Genomic DNA, 21063 nt, shown 5'->3' with positions numbered 1-21063 from the left:
ACTACGAATTATTAACTATTATTAACTATACAAATATGTTTCCAATTCGAAATCTTATGCATTTTTTTTAGAAAAATGAAATGTAAAAACGAAAATTTATTTTCTAATAACAATTTCGAATTTGCTTTGAAAAATGTGTTTTTCAAAGAAAACCGCAGTAATTTTTTTTCTGACAATAGTAATTTCTCCAATTCAACTATATTTTTGATTTCCGTGAATAAAAATTTTGCGAGTGAGTCGTTCGAATTCGTATCATATATATATATATATATATATATATGTAGTTTTGGTTGTGATTTCAAAACTCGTCAGCAACTTTCGACGGAAACTAATGTTGAGCAAAAAGAATCGTTGGAATCCCGCTGACAATGCATCGCAAAATAGCATTTTTATTCGTAGAATAAAAACAAAGCAATTGCGCTTCATAAAGAAAACTCATCCCATTATTTTGCGTAACAATATTTTGATAATAGAAATCGTAAACAAATCGTATTCTTTCTTAAAAAAAAAAATAAAAGAAAAAAGAAAAGAATAATAATTATCCGACATAATAATGAACAAAGTTTATAACACGACAAAATGAAAGATTCTCCTGACATAAATTATTTTAATTAAAACATAGCTCAGCTGAGCGTTATAGGTATGTATATATATATATATATATATATATATATATATGCATCGCCTTTATTGTCAGAACTCGCTGTCTCTTAATAAAACAAAAAACACATTGTTCAGGGAGGAATATTTTCAGAAATATACAAAAGATTTTGCCGAGTAACGAGAGTAGAACAACTGTCCCAGAGATTTTATTTGAAAAAGAGTAAAAAGTGTGAAGGCGTACGGTGCGCACTCGGAAGCAGCAATATGTATGATAATGCTGGGCTTATGTATATAGATACCAAGTTCATGTGTAAGTATTACATTATACACGAATGTAATATGCATCTAGTGTATGTAAGATTTCCTATAAAAATAACTGCATACGTATATATATATATATATATATATATATACAAACTGGTTACCATCTATATTATTTTCAGTTATTCTTATATATATTCGTATTTTTCCACAATTTTTGTTTGTTTTTTTTACGTAAACGCAATTCCAGTCAAATATTAATCTCAGACATTTTATATTTTTGGTGAGAGTGCAAAAATTCTTGAACCAGTTTGTATCTTGTTAAAGAGAAATTTTCGCAATATTTTTTGCAATACATTTTTTAATTAATAAATATATTTTTTTTGGAAATGTAAAAGAAAGAATTAAATTTTCTTTCTCTGAACGAATTTTTGACATTATTTTATAATTAATTAGAACACGTTTTTTATGAACAAAAATTAATGAATGAATGTTAGATTTAAATTTAATTAGATTTATATTTTTCTTTTAGTGAAAATCTTTTATTTACTATATATATGTATACACTACGAGAATAGAAGACTGTGTAAGTTATAGCTATTTTATGCTTCTCAAGGTAGATTTGTGAAATTAGGTTTCTTCTACTTTAAACGGATCAAAGTGACTAATCTAATATACAATGTTGGACATTCCCTGTTGCTAGGCAGACGCCTGCAGGTGCAGGTGTCCTGCATCTAATAACACGTGTTCTATACTACCTCCTGAGTAGAGACCACAAGGGAAATCTCATTCTTTTTTTTTTACCCCAGTAACAACGAATTAGATTTTTAACTAAAAAAGAAAAAAAAAAAGAAAAAGAAAGGACGCACAACATACAAAGTGTCATACGTTAGAGGAATAACCAAGATCTTTTATATTCAAATTACATTCTTTATTCTTTATAAAATGTCACTTATTTAAATTATGCATATTTATAAATATTAAAAATATTAACATACAATTTAGTAAACATAGACGGAGAAAAATGAGTTTGTCATAGTATATGGATAGCGAATTTTTAGTTCTGGTTGCTAATATTTAGCTGCCACAGCAAAACATGTTAGCTACAGTGAAAAAAAAACTAGTAGGTTTTACTACTTTTTAACTACTCTGAGTAGTACAATAGGTCCTCAACTGAATTTAAACGGTTCTATTAACTATGTAAGAATAGTTAAACCAATTAAAAATGTAATTAGTAGAAAGACATTTTGTGATTGTATTAACTCAATTTAAAAATGTTAAAACAACTCATGATGTAAGTAGTAGATTTTACTACTTAAAGTGGTTCAATAGGCTTTAAGAACATTTTTTTGGTACATTTAATAAATATTTTGCAATTAAAACTACTACTTTAAATAGTGAATTTTACTACTTAAAATAGGAAAATACAATTATTTTTTATTTATAATTGTTTATTATCAGTAGAATTGACTTTTTCATTCTCTCTCCTATACTGACGCTTATTTTATGCCCTAACGATTATGCTTGTCCAATTGGTAATTTAATTATTTAAAGTAGTAATTTTTACTACTTTTATTAGTTGCTATAACTATCCTTTTTAAGTTTTGACTTGTAAATTTTTCATCTTTTAATTATATTATAAGTTGTTTAATTGCATAGTGCAGTAAAATCTACTACTTAAAGTGATAGTTTTAATTGCAAAGGATTTTTTAATTCTACTACATAAATGTTTTTAAAGCCTATTGAACCACTTTAAGTAGTAAAAGCTACTACTGAAAGTAGTAGTTTTAATTGGAAACAATTTGTAAATTTTACATCAAAAACGTTTTTCAAGCTTGTTGAATTAATTAAAATAGTAAAAAATTACTACTTAAAGTAGTAGTTTTAATCACAAAGGATTTGTTAATTCTACAACAAAAATGTTCTTAAAGCCTATTGTACCACTTTGAGTAGTAAAATCTACTACTTAAAGTAGTAGTTTTAATTACAGACGACTTGTTAATTCTACAACAAGAAATTTTATTGAAGCCTATAAAATCATAGAAATTAATAAAAAATTTACTACTCAAAAAGCAGTTATATTAATCAAAGAAAATAATTCCTTTTACTACATTTCATATAACTGGTGAACAGTAGTTGGATTTACTACTCTTAAAATTTTGAGTTGACTACAATTCCACTTGTTTTTACTACCTTAAGAAAGTTAATTTTACTACCGACTTGTAGTTGTACTTTAACTACATATTTACGTAAAATCAACTATTACTTATTAACTTCTTAAAAATAGTTACATTAACTACATCAACATGATTAGATTAACTAAAAAAGTAGTTATTGTAACTACTTTCTAGTCAACTACCCAATGGTAGTTGAATTTCTCGGCAACATTTTTTTCAGTGTATGGAAACTAAGTATAAGCTGTATTAGCTAACAATAATTGCTATCCATATAATAGGAATTGGGGTTAGCTACAGTAACTAAATTGTAGCTAAAAACATGTGTTTTCTAAAAAATCAAAATTTTAATGAATAAATATTTAGGTACTTTTTATGTCTTTTTTATATTTCAGTTTATAAAAAATAATATAAAAGGACACACCTGAGATTTAAAAAAAATTAATTCCTGCTCTCATTGTTTGATTGATACACTTTAATTGCTTCTATCCTTGGCCTACAATAAAATTAGTTATATAAGAGCAATTATATACAATTTGATAAGTTCGATTATGGTAAATTAAAAAATATTGCGAGAGTGTCACCGAATATATTGTGAATAGCTTGGTATCTATATAAACAGTATGTCTATATATCCGTCGACAATTGACAATACTATAGGCATATACCTATATATTGTAACGAGGACAGGATGCGATCGACCAATCAGGAAAGCAATATATATAATACCTTGAGACGAACAATGCTCTGATAAATTGGTGCGCACGAGTCTGAATAATCCGAAATAGGTTTTAAGGATTAAACTTTTTTTTTGTGTGTATATAACAGCTATAAGGATAAAAATAACAAGCACCGCAAAAATTAAATTCGTTGTCTATACGGTTGAGTCCATTGCAAGGGAAAGTACCCAGCTAATTTCGGTCGAGGTCGATTTTTCTATCTGCACAACTCATCCAATATTATAAACACGTTCCGTATGTTACCAACACACTAAGCGAGAGCTACTCGTAACAACTTTTGTGAATCAATTACGTCTACGCAGTTGAATAGTAAATACAATTCTCCTACTCGTTCTTTTTTTCGTGTATATATATATGTAGCTAAATTTTGTAACTTTAATTAAAAGTAGCACAGGAAATAACGGGTATTATTTTTTTTTTAACAAGAATAATATTATGAAACAATCATGAGCTTTTTTAAACTTTATATATTTGTATCTACAAAAAAATTTTTTAAATTAAAAAAAAAGTTACAAATTTTCTAAACACGAACAAAATTAAATATTCGGTTCAAAAAAATGAATATTTCGATTTTATTTTTATTCTGAATAAAAAAATAATTATTAACTTCAGAAAAAATAATCTTAAAATCAATTTTGTCTCTATTATATTGTAATCCGGAGTTTTTTCTTGAAAATTAAACTTGAATAAGCTAAAGATAACTTGAATAAGTTAAAGATATAGAAAGAGCGAATTGTGACTTCTTCTGGCAAATAGAAAGCATTATTCCTACTTAGGTATTATATATAACTATAAATTTTAATTAAGTAATTCCCAACAACAAAGCACTTTTCTCAAGCGTTCCCTTTTATTTAGCTTTCCCTAACAACGACACTTTACTTTGCTTTTTCGACCCATTGTATTTTCCCTTTTTTTTTTGTTTATTGTCCCCATCTTCTCACTCTCTGCGCGGTTTAAAAGCGTTTAATTTGAAAATACATTAGTCAAAAAAAAAAGATTCAATTTCTTTTATAAAAATAGAAAAAAAAATATCAAATATATGTCTTCAATTTATATTACGGAACTAAAAGATGATATTAATCATATAATAATTAAAACGACGATAGAGAAATTTTTGTTATTCATGAAAAATAAAATATATTTTGAAAACTCACCGTGTAGCTGTGCGAGGGACTGTAGCGTGTTGGAATTGCAATTTATGAATCCTGAAACAAAAATCACAATGCTTAGAATTGGTTGCGTGTCATATATATAAAAAGAGTTTGTACTCTTATCTTATCCTTAAAACTTTTGCAAGTTTTGTACTTTTTTTTTTTTTTTAATTTTTTCATCAAACAAAACTGAATGATTGATGGACTTAAATGATCGATTTTCTTTTAAAAACAAAATGCGCTCTAGAAAGAATGGAGGTAACGTTATACTATAAAAAGTTGGCAATGCTATTTTGTTTGATCGAAAAAAAATTATGCTAATTTGTGCATTTTTAAAAAAATAAGGATTCAATTTAAAAAAAAGATTTAAAGTCTAAAAATTCGAATTATTAATAAAAATTTATATTTATATATATAGATGATTTTATTGATACCTGATTTTAAATTAAACGCACATTAAAAAAAATTACCATATTATATAATTTTAGAGGAATAACTATTGCTATTATTTATTACGAGGAATCTCAAAAAAAAAAAAAAAATTCAGTTACATTGAAAAAATGCAACAGTGCGTGAAAAAGATTATGTTTTCCGAGAGCTACAAAGTTTAACAAAACAAAAGATAAAGATTCTGATGCATTTTTGTCGGGAAAATTTATCCATGATGCAAGAACAATTTTATTATGTAATATTTAATATTGTATTCGATATTTCGTAAAACATTTTATTTGTAAAACAAATAATGCTAATGAGTGCGAGCACGCGGTACTAAAAACTCATTGAAAATTGATTGATTTCCAGTGAGAATACACCAGAATGTATATTATTATTCTTACTTCAATTACATTTAGAAAAAAAAAAAATTATACATATATTTTACTCAGAAGTAAATATAAATATATTTTCTATTTGTTTTTTGTTAAAACAGTTCTAGGCCTTTTTATTTTATAATTATTAAATATATTTTCTGTTTCAAAAATGAATATTTATTTTAGCCCTCGAGGAAAGTTTTGTTTTTATTTAATTCATATAAATGATGTTTTTGATTGGAATAAAAAATATCTCTGGGTGTACATTTATTTAAAACTTAATTAAAAATTAATAACAGTGTAATTTAAAATAATTTACTCCTGAATAACACAGAAATGTGAAATATTCATTTTAAACAACAAATTGAACAATTTTCATATTATTATCATCGAATTGATAAAAACACAAGTTATATTGACAATACGTATGTATATATATTTAATTATAGAGGATGTAAATTATTATACAAAATTGTATACAAAAAAATAAGATTATCAATATACAAAATCATGTTTGGCAAAAAAACAAAAAAATTATAGATATTTTTGTTTAGATGACATATTTTCCTAGAATTCTTTTCAAGTATTACAATGTATGTACGTTCCAGCTGAAACTCTCATCCAGTTCAACAGGAACTACATAATATTCTGCTTCAAGTAGTCTCAGGAAACGAGCCGCTATTTTCTCGTGCCCTTAGCATGCCTGTCATATCCACGCTTCAGTTACACTTTACTTTATTTATATATATATACAATATGAATTAGTGTGCCATTGTAAAAAAAATTTCTTCACCGCGAAAAAATTGCAAAAAGTTTTTTTGCAAGCATTTTCAAATTATTTTTTAATAGAGAAGTGTAGATTAAATTGTTCCAAACCTTCGGATGAAACTACATGAACTATATCTCAAACAAATAAATCTAATATTTTGGTTATTTTAAACAAAATTTACTTCATCTATATCAATATTTATTGAATTTAATTAAATATTTTATTAATTTTGTAATATTTTTTTAAATTTATTTTTTAATTTTTTTGCTATTAATAAATAATTTAGTTATTTATAAATAATAAATTTTTTTTATTAGTTGAGGTTAAAATTTACCAACTGTACGAAAATTACCAATATGGTTTTAAAATTACAAATTATAATTCTAACTTTCTAAATTTGAATTTGTGATAATTCGTTCATTTTAATTTTTTAACAATAAAAAAAACTTTTTTTTTCCTTTTTGGTATTTCATTAAATTTTTTATAGGAGATTTGCGTCATAGATAAAAATAACAATAAATAGTGCAGCCAATTAGATTTTAAGTCATAATTTTTGTATTTTCTAATACTTTGTAGTACGAATAAGGGCCTTGTCAATATTAATAAATAAATAAAGTTTTAGTGAAAAACTAGTTGAAATTTTGACTAATTTAAATTAGTGAACGAATTCTCGTTTATTCAAATTTAGAGACTATAAAATAGATATAAGTTAAAATTATTAATAAAAATTGGACGGAAAAATAATGAGTTTGCTATTATATGGATAGCGAATTTTTTGTTCTGCCACAGCAAAAAATGTTAGCTATGGAAGATAATTGAGGAGCCGGATCGTAGAACCGATTCTTCACTAATGCGCAAGTCCCCCGCGCAGCTGAAAGCTGGCTCACTTGAGGGACTCCGGAGAGAGCGAAGAATCGGTTCTACGATCCGGCTCCTCAATTATTAGCTGTATTAGCTAACAATAACAATTGCCATACATATAATAGCAAGTGGGGTTACCTATAAGATAAGTAAATTTTATCAAAGATAGCTAACTATTTTTCTCCGTATGCAAACTAAGCAAAATATAATAATCCAAATGTAAAACCATTAAAAAATTAGAAATTTGACAAACATCCTCCCTCGAGTAATTTGAAAGTAAAAGCCACGAATAAGTGAATTAGAGTGATTTTTTTACATTCTTGATATATATTCATTATGAAACTTATTATATATAGGTTAACGAATTTACAAGGATCACATTAGTGTGTTCACTGTTGGGCACATATTCCCATGGCACGTTGTAACCTCTGATCCTAAATGGAGGGTTCATCTCAATGGTTCACAAGCGTGTGGGTAAACATTGACATTTCAAATTAAAAATATATTCAAGTAAAGGGTTATTCTCCTGCCAATACTAATTTCTTGCTTCGTGACTAACCTCCATGACTTCCTAGATCATTTGATTTTGCATTCGTTTAGATCACTATAATACAAAAGCAAACGAAAGGTGCAGATTGTCTTTATATATACTTAAAACGATTTCATAAGTGTATTTAGAGAAAGTGTATTATTATTATAGAATAATAATTAAGTGCAAGAAAAATTCTGCAAATTTCTAAACGTTTGTTTATTTTTCTGTTTCGTATCATATATAACACACTAAAAAAGAAATCTTGATTTCAGCCTATTTTTGAGGCTGAATTTAAGGTGTAAACGGAGTCAGACCAATTAAAAAAGGACAGACTTATGCAAAATATATGGGCTTAATTTAAGGTGTAAACGGTTTAAGACTTTGTTTTTACTGTGAACCTACACTGAGAAAAAAAATAGGATTTGAGATAACAACAAAACATTTTGTTTAAACTGAGAAAAAAAATTTTAGTGGTTTCAACAAAATCGTTCAGTTGAGAATTTCTCGTTGTAAGAACAATATTTTGGTTGGTATTACAAAATGATTTGGTTTGCGCAATAATACATGTTCTTTTTGTCAACAGTATTATTTTCTTCACCTTATTTTGTTGTAACAAACATAATTTTGTTGTTTCCATCAAAATATATGGTTCTTAACGTGTTCACGCATGCGCATGTCTATTGAAAAAGAAGATGAACCATAACCTCACAAAGAAGCAAAATATATTTGCCTCAAGAGTTAAATAAATATTTATTTGTGGTTTTTAAAAAAATGTCTTTCTTACAAATTTTTTATTTTCTAATTTTTTTTTCAACTTTGCTTCTTCATATAGAGGAAGTATTGTGACAAATTTAAAGTTTTAATTGAAAGAAATTTAAATCGTGACACATTATGTAATGCTGTGGTACTTTTTTTTTGCTATAATGTTTATATACTTATATTCTGTCAAAACGAGTTCTCGGGTCTATGGCAAAGAAACTATGAGAAAAAGTAGAGTATCATTTAGGTTGCAACTTCTAATCTTGTTGGTTATCGCAGTATATTCACTTTATGTATACATGACTATATTATTATTTGCGTATACATATATGATATAAATACAGGGGAAGAAGCATATGACGTTTACTTGGAATTTATGGTTACTTCTAGCATAGCACGTGCCATTCTCAATAAGAAGAAACGAGGAGTGAAAACCGGATTGTTTCATAGCTTTTTACGCCCAAGAAGATAATAATACCATATAGTTGCGAAGAAACAAGAAGAAGATATTTTCTAAGGAATTTGACCATGAAAATTATGATATTAAATTAAAATAATTGAATAATTTCATTTTTTAGGTAAAAATATTAAAATAATATAAATATAGTTTCTAAATGAATATTATCTTCAATATTAACCTAATCATAATCATAATATATGTATATATAAAAAGTCGTTTTGTGTGGGTATTAATGACGTAAAACCTAAAATCTCGAAAGGAATTGTTAAAAGGATGTGAGTCATGAGACACAATATTCTCAGGACGTTTCAAATGGGAAATATTATCCTAAACGAAGAATATTGTCATACTTCTTGGTAACTATTTCAAAAAAGAGAAACAAAAGAAATAAAATTTCTTGCAAATATTTTTAACATAGTAAAATAATTTTAACAATAAAAATGTTAAGTTAATGAAAAAAGTAACACAGTAAAATATTTTCGAAACTTCCGAATAAAATTAAAAACAAATAAAAAAATACATTTTTTTATGTAATTCTGTTCGCTTTTGTGTTTCTAAGTAAATTTTTCTCAATTTTTTTTAAAATTAAATAATAGCTCAATTTTCGAGGTAAAAGTTACAAATTTTTAACGAAACGATTATAAACTCTAATATAAACCGGTCCTAACTACTTTCATGTGAATGTGTGTCTTCAGATTTGTCACGTCATGCGAGGAAGTTAAGAATTATGCAAGAGACTATTGAATAGAGTGTATCTGTCTAGACTTGACAAAAAAAAAAACCCCCAATTCTTTTAAACTTGTTAATTGGTATGCTAATAAGTACCTTCCACAGGTAAAAAATCGAATTAAACTTTTACTTTCTTTTTCAAAAAAAAAATGTTTCTACTTGCTACTTGACAAATTTTTTCGTTTTCAATTTACTTTTATCTAATATTTTTAATATCAATAAATAAATATATTCATAATATTCATATTGTTATTTGACAGATTATTTATAAAGTAAGAAAAACTCGTTTTACAAAATTAAAAAAAAATTGTAAGTTTGATGTAATATATACATATTATACATGTGACAAAATTAATTTCATTAAAATGATAAAAGAATATATTCAACTCGGAATAATTGAGTTATAAAAGCTGCGAAAAAGAATAGACGAGCCAGTTAGATTGTTTTATGTATATATATGGAGGAAATGAGAGGGAAGGACAAAGCCTTCCTAAAAAAAACACTTTCAGGTCTGATGCCCACGTTAAATTTATTGTTGATTGCACAAAACTACTTTCCACTGAAACTTCTAATTTCATTTCAATTACTTTACAGAGCTACATTTACGAGATTATTCGCAGTCACTGTTAAGTAAACAAATTGCTCTTTTTTTTAAAAAACAATTTAAAAAAATGTTTACATACAATTAAATTAAAATTATTTACATTTAAATAAAGTTTAAATAAATTTATTTAAAAAGATAGTCTCATTTAAAAAAAATCTTGTAAAAATAAAAAAAAATAAAATTTTCCAAATTAAAAATTGAAGATATTATTATTTTTTTAACTATCTATATTTTATAATAGTGTTATATATTGTATACAATTTAACAATTTGCGGTACAATATAATGAAAGTAAATTAGTTGCGCTATTGATATCTTTAAATGTATATACATATAACGAACGTCTTTTTTATAAAGCATGAAGACCTCCATGACCGTGGAATTAATAAACGGTAATTTGGAGACAAGAGAGGGATAGCTTATTAACGTTCAATATGATTATGCGATGATTGCGCAAGGACGAGCGAGTATTTTTTTTATTTTTTAATAAAAAAATATATATATATATAAATACACAAACTTCAGAAAGGTAAAAGGACTTTCATAAAACGACAAGAAGTAAGAAAATACACATCTTACACATACTTATATTTACATATAATTTATCATGGTAATTAAATCAAGTCAACGGATATATGTATAACTAACTAACATATTTAATAATAAAATACAAAATGTATAACCGCAACACATTAGCCAGCTAACCTGAACTTTATCAGAATAACCTTTTCTAATATAACTTCATATATATATATATAAACACCTCTATTTCATAAAATTTCGTAAAATTTCATTATAAAATACATGCGGGATGTTTATGTGTTATAAAAGGTCGTTAACAGAAATTAGATCCAAGATATATGTGGATAAATTTAATTGCACCATTCTTTTAAAATAAAATTTAAAAATTGTTTCTTAATGTAAAATAGTTAAAAGTACAAAAAAAAGTAAAATAAAATTATCAAGTGTTTACAATATAAATAATTTTAAATAATAATAATAATGAGGTTAAAGTTTTTGTGGTATTTAGGATCATTAAAAATTGAAACTAGATATTTAATTGAAACTTCAACTTTCTTAATACATTGGATCACAAAATAACTTTAAAATTTTCAATAATAATAATAATAATAATAATAAAATATAATAATAAATAAACTATAAATAATTATAAATATGCGATTGACTGGAATAAATCGTTTGGAATTATTGAAAAGTACCAATGACAGTTATTTAAAAAATTCTTTTTTAACCATATATTATATATAAGATGGAGAAAATTAAAAAAAAAAAATTTGAGTATTTTCACTAATTATATTTAAGTTAGTGAACGAATTCTCACTATATAATACAAAAGAGAGTTTGAATGACAAATTAATTATTTCTTTAGGACAAGGATTTTTATTAATATATATTATATATTCGTTCTGGAGGACACTTGACACTTGCTGCACCAGGAAGGGCAGATTTCACTTATGTTAGTTATTTCGAGGTCGTAAGCTAAATTCTTGAGATTAGCCAATATCAGAGTCGCCAAGGTTTTACGTTTGATTGATTAATTCCTAGCGTGTGAGGTAATTAGATATCAAAAAAAAAAAAAACAATAAAAATTAACGTAACCATTTTATATTATTATTATTATTATTATTATTATTATTATTATTAGTATTAGTATTATTATTATTATCATTGATTTTAATTTCTATAATATTAAATTTTTTTTTTATATAATAAAATTCTGACAATGTCACTCTATATCATGTAATTGCAGAATTAAACGCGAAGTAAGATGAAATTCTGCTTTAAATTTCGTTAGGGTCATAAACTGATTCAACGGCGAAAACTGAGCATTTTTTCGCCTTTATATTTTATTTTGTAGAGTTTAATTTAAATTATTATAATTACTGCAGTACAATTACAAGTTACTCTAATACACTTGACTTGCGCAAATCGTGTAATACTCGTGACTATATATATATTATGTTAGAAAATTTGTACGATAAAGTAATTAAAAATCTAAAAGAAATATGTTAATAATTTTTTCAATAAATATAAGGTTAGGGTCAACCGGGGTAAATCCGAACGCTTTTAGTAAGTTTCAACAATAACATAAGTTTTTTCTTTAAAAAAAAATACTTCCGGTATTCTGGTGCATGAAGTTGTTACTTTACTTCCATAGAACAATTTTATGGGGTAGAAAAAATTTTTGATAAATTACAATCGCAGGAAACTTAGCGTTCGTATTTACCTCAATACTTTGCAACTTTCCTAAAATATGGGGGTAAATACGAACGCCACTGTATTTCAGAAAAATCTTAGGGAAAATAAATTTAAAGTATTGCAATTGTTAAACTTATATAAAAACTCAAAAAAAATACGATAATAATGCATCATATATAAATACAAAAATCAAACAGGTTAAAAATTAAAATGCATTACACAATTAAAACCTTCAATAACTTTATCAAATCATAACGGATTTTTGCAAAACTTGGTACAGAAAGTATTTTGGAGTGATTGAATGTAAATACAAAAATAAAAGTCAAATTTTTTAAATTCAAAATGGCGTACTTTCCTAAAACTTATTTTTAAAAATGATCAAATTTGCTAACCCTGCAACCCCCCGAGTAACAATTTTCGAGCGAATCCAATGAATTTTTTAATTCTCGTCCGCCATTTTGAATTTTGAAAAACTGACTTCAAATTGGTAATTAGCGACCCCAAAAACCGTAGAATACCAAATTTTATTAAGATCCTGAAAAACTTTTTTCAACAAACCATTTGGCAAAAAAATTGAAACACTCTTTCGAGAGAACAGAGATTAAGTTTCTGCTTATTAATTACTAACGAGGATACGTATAGAAAGAAAAACTTTTTTCTATGTACTTTTATAATGTTAAAATAATAGTGTAATCAAATAAAAACAATTTTGTGCGGCTTTGATGTAAAAAAAAATTATTAAAAATACCGTTCGGATTTACCCCAGTTTTCCAATTTTCTTGGGTAAATACGAACGGTCTGATATTATTAATAAAATTTTACAGAAGGCAAAAATCAAATATAGTTTCTGTTCTAGTATTCATAACAAACAATTATAAATAATAAAATGAATTTTTAGCTTCTTTTTCTTCAAATACGAGACAAAATACTGAAAGAGTGTCATCTTTGATTTTCAATCTTTTTTGCAATACTTGTTATCTTTGTTTATGCTGTTGCTAATTAACAAACAAAAAATGGGATAATACTTAGAATCTCTTCAAGAGGATCTGAGGTAAAAATTCTCATATCGAACTTATTTTTAAAAATTTTAATTAAGCTGAAATAATTAGCGTTCGGATTTACCCCCCGTTCGGATTTACCCCGATTGACCCTAATATAATTAATTTAAAATTGAATTATATACTCAAGAATAATTATTAAATGAATTTAAATTTTATAAAATTTTTATTAGTTTAGAAAATGTAATAAATTTCTAAGTTAATTTAACGGCAATTGCTTAAAAGCCTATTCAAAGTGGAATATTTAAAATTGATTTTAGAGGAAACTGATCGTGAAATTGGAAATATTTAATAGATTAGATAATATGTGGATTAATATATATATATATTATACTTAAGTAGATCGAATAACGCATATAAATGAGGCGTTAAATATATTATTGCAACCAATAATTGTAAAATAATTCAAAAAATTATATTTTCATTTAGAACTTTTTTTTTTATTAATTTATGTTTTAATTAATTATTAAATTACTGAAATATTTAATTATATCATTAATTTTTGATAAAATATGATAGGAATTCACTCTAAAATAATATATATAAAAACCGTTTTAGTCTTTAATACTTTTAGTTCCTAATAATCGAGGTGGCTAAGTGGCTTTTCTACTAGATTTCCAATAGCAAAGACCGAGGTTTGATTCTTCACGACTGCGGATTTTTCTATTTCAAAATTTTTTGATGGGTTTTCATTTTCGAGGTTTCATTACTTTATTCGATTTTAAATATAAAGAATAAATTAATAATAATTTTAATGAAAAAAGTTCGGAGACTGTTATTGTCATTGTAATAAATAGCGTTAGTATATGTCAGAACAACTCTGTTTTATAATATTCAAAATATGTGAACTATTTTTTTTATTCCGGAAAAGGCTGTTTCTGCGCTAAATATTGAAAACGAGAACAGGCATATTCTCTTTAGTTTCATGATAAAGGTTTATTGGCGATATTTTTTTTCTATTTTTTTTTTGTTCTCTGTGTACCCGGTGCATCGAACATGAGCGCAGAATTTGAGACGCCGCCAATATACCACGAGGAAGTGTCACGCAACAGCTGCCTCGAATAGTAGCTTTGCTACGATTGAAGTTGATTACACAAGCGACCCTCGTGCTACGTGGATCGCACATGCAACGACGACGACGATGGACTCGTACATGCAGCCATTCATAGAAACCTACGCGTATGCACGTGCACACCCACAGTGGGGGGTACTTACACAACTAAACTTGTGCGCCCGCTCATGGTTGTCAGGCGTGTCTGCAAAATCCCTCTCTCTCACTCTCCTCCTTTATATATATCAACAACGATCGATGCACCTTCCACAAGAGAGCACCATGAAAATTAAATGCCCAGGTACTTATAACCTTTACATGAACAAGAGGAGTTCACACATAAACAAGATGAGACTTTTTAAACATTCGCTTTTGTCATTTGACGCCTTTTGTGAAGGGGATTAAAGATTAGCATTCATTTAAAACCACATTAAATGTAACCGCCATTGTTTCAAGCCGCATCATTGATTATAGAATTATTATTGGTACTATACAAATACAATTGTTTCAAATTTTTAATGGCTTTTTTTATTACAATGAAAAAAAATTAATTATTTTATTCAAATATAATCGGTTACTTGATTATTATCAAATAAATATTTCCTTGAATCAGATAATTTTTATTTGAGTCAATTCTCTTTCACAAAGAAAAACTATTTTTTTAAATATATAGTTTTTATGATACAAATAAAATTTAATTGACACAAATAGAAATTATTTGGTTCAATAAGGAAATATTTATTTCATATCCCAATCAAAAATTTACTAATGGCGCAGTACTGGCGCAGTACTGACAAATACTGGCGCAGTACTGGCACCCAGTATTGGCGCCAGAGTTGGCGTAACTTTGGGATGATAACATTTTACCAGTATTGGCTGCCAGAGTTGGCACCAGTACTGGTAACCGCTGCTGGTTCAGTACTGGCCGAGTACTGGCAGTTTTGTAATTTATTGTATACGAAAAGAAAGCTTCAACTGTAACAGAGATAAGTTTCACTGCAGGTAATACTTTTTTGGTATACTTAGGAAAAAGTGTCTGAAATTTGTAGTAACCCAACACAAATTAAATATTAATTAAATTAGTCAACTAACTAATTAATATTTTATTATATAAAATCGAAAAAACCAAGAATTTTCATTCCTTATAATATATATTGCAAATTATTATTTAAAAAATCAAAAAATAAATATAAAAATATGTTTATTATAAAACCAAACTTTTTATAATATATAAAAACACTTTAGTAAAAATAAAAATGTTTATAAAATAATTATAATGTATATAATTATGCAATTAACTATTTAATTATTTTATTATTCACTTTAATTAATATTAATTATTATATCAAATATAAATAAATTAACATTGAATTCAATTTACATAAAACAAAATTAGTTTACAAATTAACTCATCACAAATATAATGATTTAATAATAATGAATACTAAATTCCTGAAATTAGGTAATTATTAAAAAAATTATCTAAATTATTTATAAATTAACATTAAATTTTTGTTTATAATTCACTTTTGGAAAAAAACTGAAGAATAACATCCAGAAACAAATTACAATAATTTTATTGACTATTGAAATATATAAGTTTGTAGGTTTAACTATTTTTTATAATTTCTATTAAGAAAGGTTCATTGTATATTTTATGTAATTGATAATATAACATTTGTGCAATTTTACTTGCGATTGTATTTAATTTTGATGAACAAAATATTTAAACAAAAAGATTCATCGGGTTCACTCTAGAACTTTTTGTAAACTAGTATTAATCAAAAAGAAAATTTATTTGAGCCAGTACTGGCTCAATATCGGCTCAGTACTGGTTTGCCAGTACTGGGAGGGTGGTACTGCACCAGTACTGATACAATGAAAATACCAGTACTGGTTCAGTACAGACTGCCCAGCCTCGGCAGCCAATATTGAACCAGTACTGCGCCAGTAGTCAACTCTGGTATAATACTGAAATTTTTGGTTGGGATAATATTCAAGTAATAGATTATTTGAATCAATGAAAAAAACAAAATCTGCTTATTAGTAACTTTTACTAACAATTAGTAACATTTAACTAATTCTAAAGCAAAAAGTGAGTCATTAATTTAAATTAGTAAACATTTTTATACTAATTCAGATTTAGAAAGTGACTCTGTTTACATTTTAAAACCAAAATGACTGAATATAGCAGCCAAATTTTATAGCTCAAAATAAATTTGATTGTAAGACATTTTCCCAAAATGACTTTTTTTCATTTCCAATATATAATTACTTGTCCCAACAACTTTTCAAAAAAAGTTTGTACAATAATTTATTTATTAAAAAACTTATTTGGTTAAAATCAGTAAAGAATCAACAAACTTTTGAAAATGATAAAATTTGCAAAATTTTAGTTAAAAAGGTTTACAAATATTATAATTATTTAGATTTAATATGTAATAAACATTTAGAGAGTTCGATGTTTAAAATTTTCATTGGTTGAAATCTTCAATGATTGCGGAACGTTCAATATGGTTGAAACTATTTTAATAATAAATTGAAAGCCCTAATGATTTTACTATGAAAATTTCGCTATTTACACCTTATCGGGAAGTGTTTACCATAAAAATTAAATAACTGTGGGGTACTATCTTTTACATTGACAGGGAGTCACATAAGCAACGAGACCTTTAAAGATCGCTTAACATCTGACGCCTCTCGTAAAATTTAAAAAAAAAATAAAATATCGTTTACGATGCCTACCGATTCATTAATCTTTTTTCAAGAAGATGCAAATTTTATCAAAGCTGTATATATAGGTATATCAAAACACACGATTTGAAAAACTAATGGCTCCCGACATTTTATTTTGATTGACTATTCATGTTTGAAATATTACTTAACTATCAAATCAACATTAAAAGTGCGTGTTTCTTTCAAATATTTTCATTTTTTTTTTTTTTTTAATTTAAAACACAATTTCTAAAGTCAGCATTTGTTATCAAGTTGTGTAATATTCGTTAAGCAAAATTGCACAAACTGACCTATGAAAGCATTATTCGATTAAAAGATTTAAAAATATTTTTAAAAACCTGTATTACAATTTTTTTAAATCTAATAATCTTTTTATATGAAACATTATTTAAAAATTGCATTTTTACTCTCTAAATCTGAATTAGTGACTCACTTTTTGCTTCTGAATTAGTTAAATTTTACTAATTGTTAGTAAAATTTAAGTAATTCAGAAGCAAAAAGTGAGTCATTAATTCAAATTAGTAAACATTTTTACTAATTCCGATTTAGAGAGTAATTGTAAAAATTTTATTCAGGAAATTCTTTATAATTAAAAGAAATTCTTCAATAGAGATTAATTTTTCGTTATTACACAGTTTAATTAATTAGATTTCACACAAATATTACCCATACTATATCATATTCATTAGAGAAAGAATATGAAATAAAATGCATTATATTCTTTTGAAAAATGTTAACTACGCGAGTAATTTTTTTGGTGAAAATTAATTAACAAGATAAAGACATTTGGAAAAAAAAAGAATTAAAATAAATATCCTTCTGTCCGGTGTAAAATGCAGTGAAAAGTTTATGAAAGAGAGAGAAAGGGAGCGCGCGAGCATCTGGACCAACAACGAGCTCATTTGTCAGATCTAATAAAACCTAGAAATAAATTCTTATCTTTAAGAATTTCACAGAAAAAGCCAGACATCTCGCTTGATATAAAGATAAAATATCCTAGTTACGCAATCTTAATGGATCTACATTCTGAGCTTCTTTTTACCCCATTATTAACTTCCTCCATTTACATTTTATTATATTCGCACCAAAAAAAGAACCGCGGATTAACAGTATATTAACTTAACATTAAACATCATTTTTAGTAACTCTTTAAATTTCTATTTGATATGTGTATTTTGTTTTTTATATATTTTTAATTTAAACAAATATATATATATATATATATATATATATATATATAGTTGGTGAAAAAAATTAAATGGTAACAAAATTACGAAATATAATAAAATTTTACGAGTGGCATACAAATGTGGTGCATTGAGGAAAAAAAATCAGGAGACCATCCAATTATAAATGCAAATAAACAGGAAGCCTGCGTAAGAATTCTCCAGCAATCCCCCAATGCAATTGCATCATCATCATCATCATCATCATCACGATCATCTGAGATCGAGTTTCAACCTGGTGGATTAATGCTTCCTGTCTATTTTACCGGCGCCCTCGATATCACCGGTTAACACTCGAGAAATTGCCGCGCGCTAATTGAACTAAAACAGTATCAAATTGTCAGGAATCATCACCATTAAATTGTCTGCGATGCACAACCGCGGGAAGTATAAAGAAAGTTTGGAAATTTAAATAACAATAATATTATTCTCATTACGTCACATAAATATACTTATACAATAATTACAATACAATTAAAGTGATTCATTTTTATTATTATTCCCACAATCTACAGTTAAAACTACAAATTATTTATTATTTTTTGTTATTTTACTCACTTTTACGTATATGAAAAAATTACTTTCAATTTGAGAGGAAAAGTTTTTATAAAAAAAAAAAGAATTCTCAGCATTGATAATAATTTTGCACTCAAAGAATTATTTAAAAAAAAATCGAATATAAAAAATTTGAAAAAAAAGGTTTTAACATTTTCAAAAGAAAAGCCTAAAAGTTTAGTTTTTCGTTTAGTTCACAGATGTGTGTAAAAAAATAAATAAAATTTTATCGTTTTTGTCGTAAAATTTTAGCACCATTTCTCCGCAAAAACTTGCAAGTAAAAATTGAAGCAAGAATACTGTGGCATATTCGTTAAAAATTGTAAACATTTTTACCTCAACTTGCGGGCATTTATCACACAAATTTCAAATAAAAGGTATACAATATTTGTACCATATAGCGCTTCTTGGAACTATAATGGGGCATATGAAACCGCAATTTTTTTATATTATTTTAACGTGAATTCGTGTCTTACTTTTCTTAAAAAATTACTGAAATAATTAAATATTATTATTTAATTTATTATTATTATTATTATTATTATTATTATTATTATTATTATTATTATTGAAATATATTATATTTATATATTTTAGGATGAATTTCTCATTTTCCAATGATGCACTAAAATAATTAAATATTTCATTATTTTAATAATTAATCAGTCATAAATTAATAAATAAAAATTTACAAATGAAAGAAAATATAATTTTTTTGAATATAAAATTTTTTCATTTTCATTTATTAAAAAAAAAAGTATAATAATTTTTATTCCCCAAGAAATCAATTAAACATTGCATTGTCGAAATTTTCGATAAAATGCGCGCTTAGACACTTTCTCTTCAAGAAATAAAATACACAAAATACACAAAGTGTTTGTTCCCCTTGACTCATCATTTTATATAGACAAGACATTGACACGTGGCGTCTGAACGCGAGTGATCGAACTTCGATTTATATGGAAACATACTCGAGTGCAGAATAAAAATATATATAGTTAAGACCATCAGGGTATACATAAATATACGTAAAAAAACGTGATCGGAATATTGTACAATATATGTGAAGAGTTAAATATATAAAAGCAAAGTAGCAGATGTCATTATATGTACAACGTGGCTCTACTTTTATGTTCTCAATTTTATTGAATTGCGTGTACACGCTTTTACGTACAAATATCTTTTGCAAAGTCATCACAAACGATGAGAAAGTTTTGTTATTACTTTCTTAATTTGCTCGCTGATATAATTACTCTTAAGTGTTATTAACACTTTATATATATACAGAAACTTACTTCATGAATTTAATTTATCTGCGAATTTATTTTTTTTAATCAATAATTTTTTATAGTCGTGATTAAAATTTTATTTATATATAAATTTTTTGATATTTATTAAAAATTTATAATTCAAATTATTTCAATATGTACAATATTTATTTTAATAAAATACAAACTCTCTAACTAAATCTGAATATAAATAATAATTTATTACTAAAATAAATTCAACAGTTAATTCAGCAATAATTAATAATTAGATTAATAATTAATTTATTAATATTATATATTATTCATCATCATTAGATAATTATTATTCATTATTATACAATTTAATTAGAATAAATTAATTGACATTAAATTAATAAATTAAAAATCAAAAATAAAATATTCGTTTTAATATTAGGAAAAATGTATGTATATCTATATATATATTGTTTTTTTTAAATACTCGAACTTTTTAAAGGAAAAGTTCTTCAATATAAGGAA

The 21063-nt window shown here is 25.6% G+C and overlaps 1 protein-coding gene across 4 annotated transcripts in view; it reads right to left on the bottom strand.

The window, feature by feature from the left end:
• The window catches only part of LOC127279367 (cytoplasmic polyadenylation element-binding protein 2), a 367840-nt gene that overhangs the window by 81857 nt on the left and 264920 nt on the right, over positions 1–21063 (bottom strand). For all 4 annotated transcript variants that reach the window (XM_051301677.1, XM_051301681.1, XM_051301678.1 and 1 more), the window contains exon 3: positions 4933–4983. In XM_051301677.1, coding sequence (XP_051157634.1) covers positions 4933–4983 — 51 coding nt within the window. The remainder of the gene's footprint in view (positions 1–4932; positions 4984–21063) is intronic.

Source organism: Leptopilina boulardi, unplaced genomic scaffold, assembly GCF_019393585.1.
Source record: "Leptopilina boulardi isolate dan_hultmark-lab unplaced genomic scaffold, ZJU_Lbou_2.1 LbouV2_216, whole genome shotgun sequence".
Taxonomy (NCBI): Eukaryota; Metazoa; Arthropoda; class Insecta; order Hymenoptera; family Figitidae; genus Leptopilina; species Leptopilina boulardi.
The sequence above is the reverse complement of the archived record's forward strand: the minus strand, read 5'-3'. Positions and strand labels throughout refer to the sequence as shown.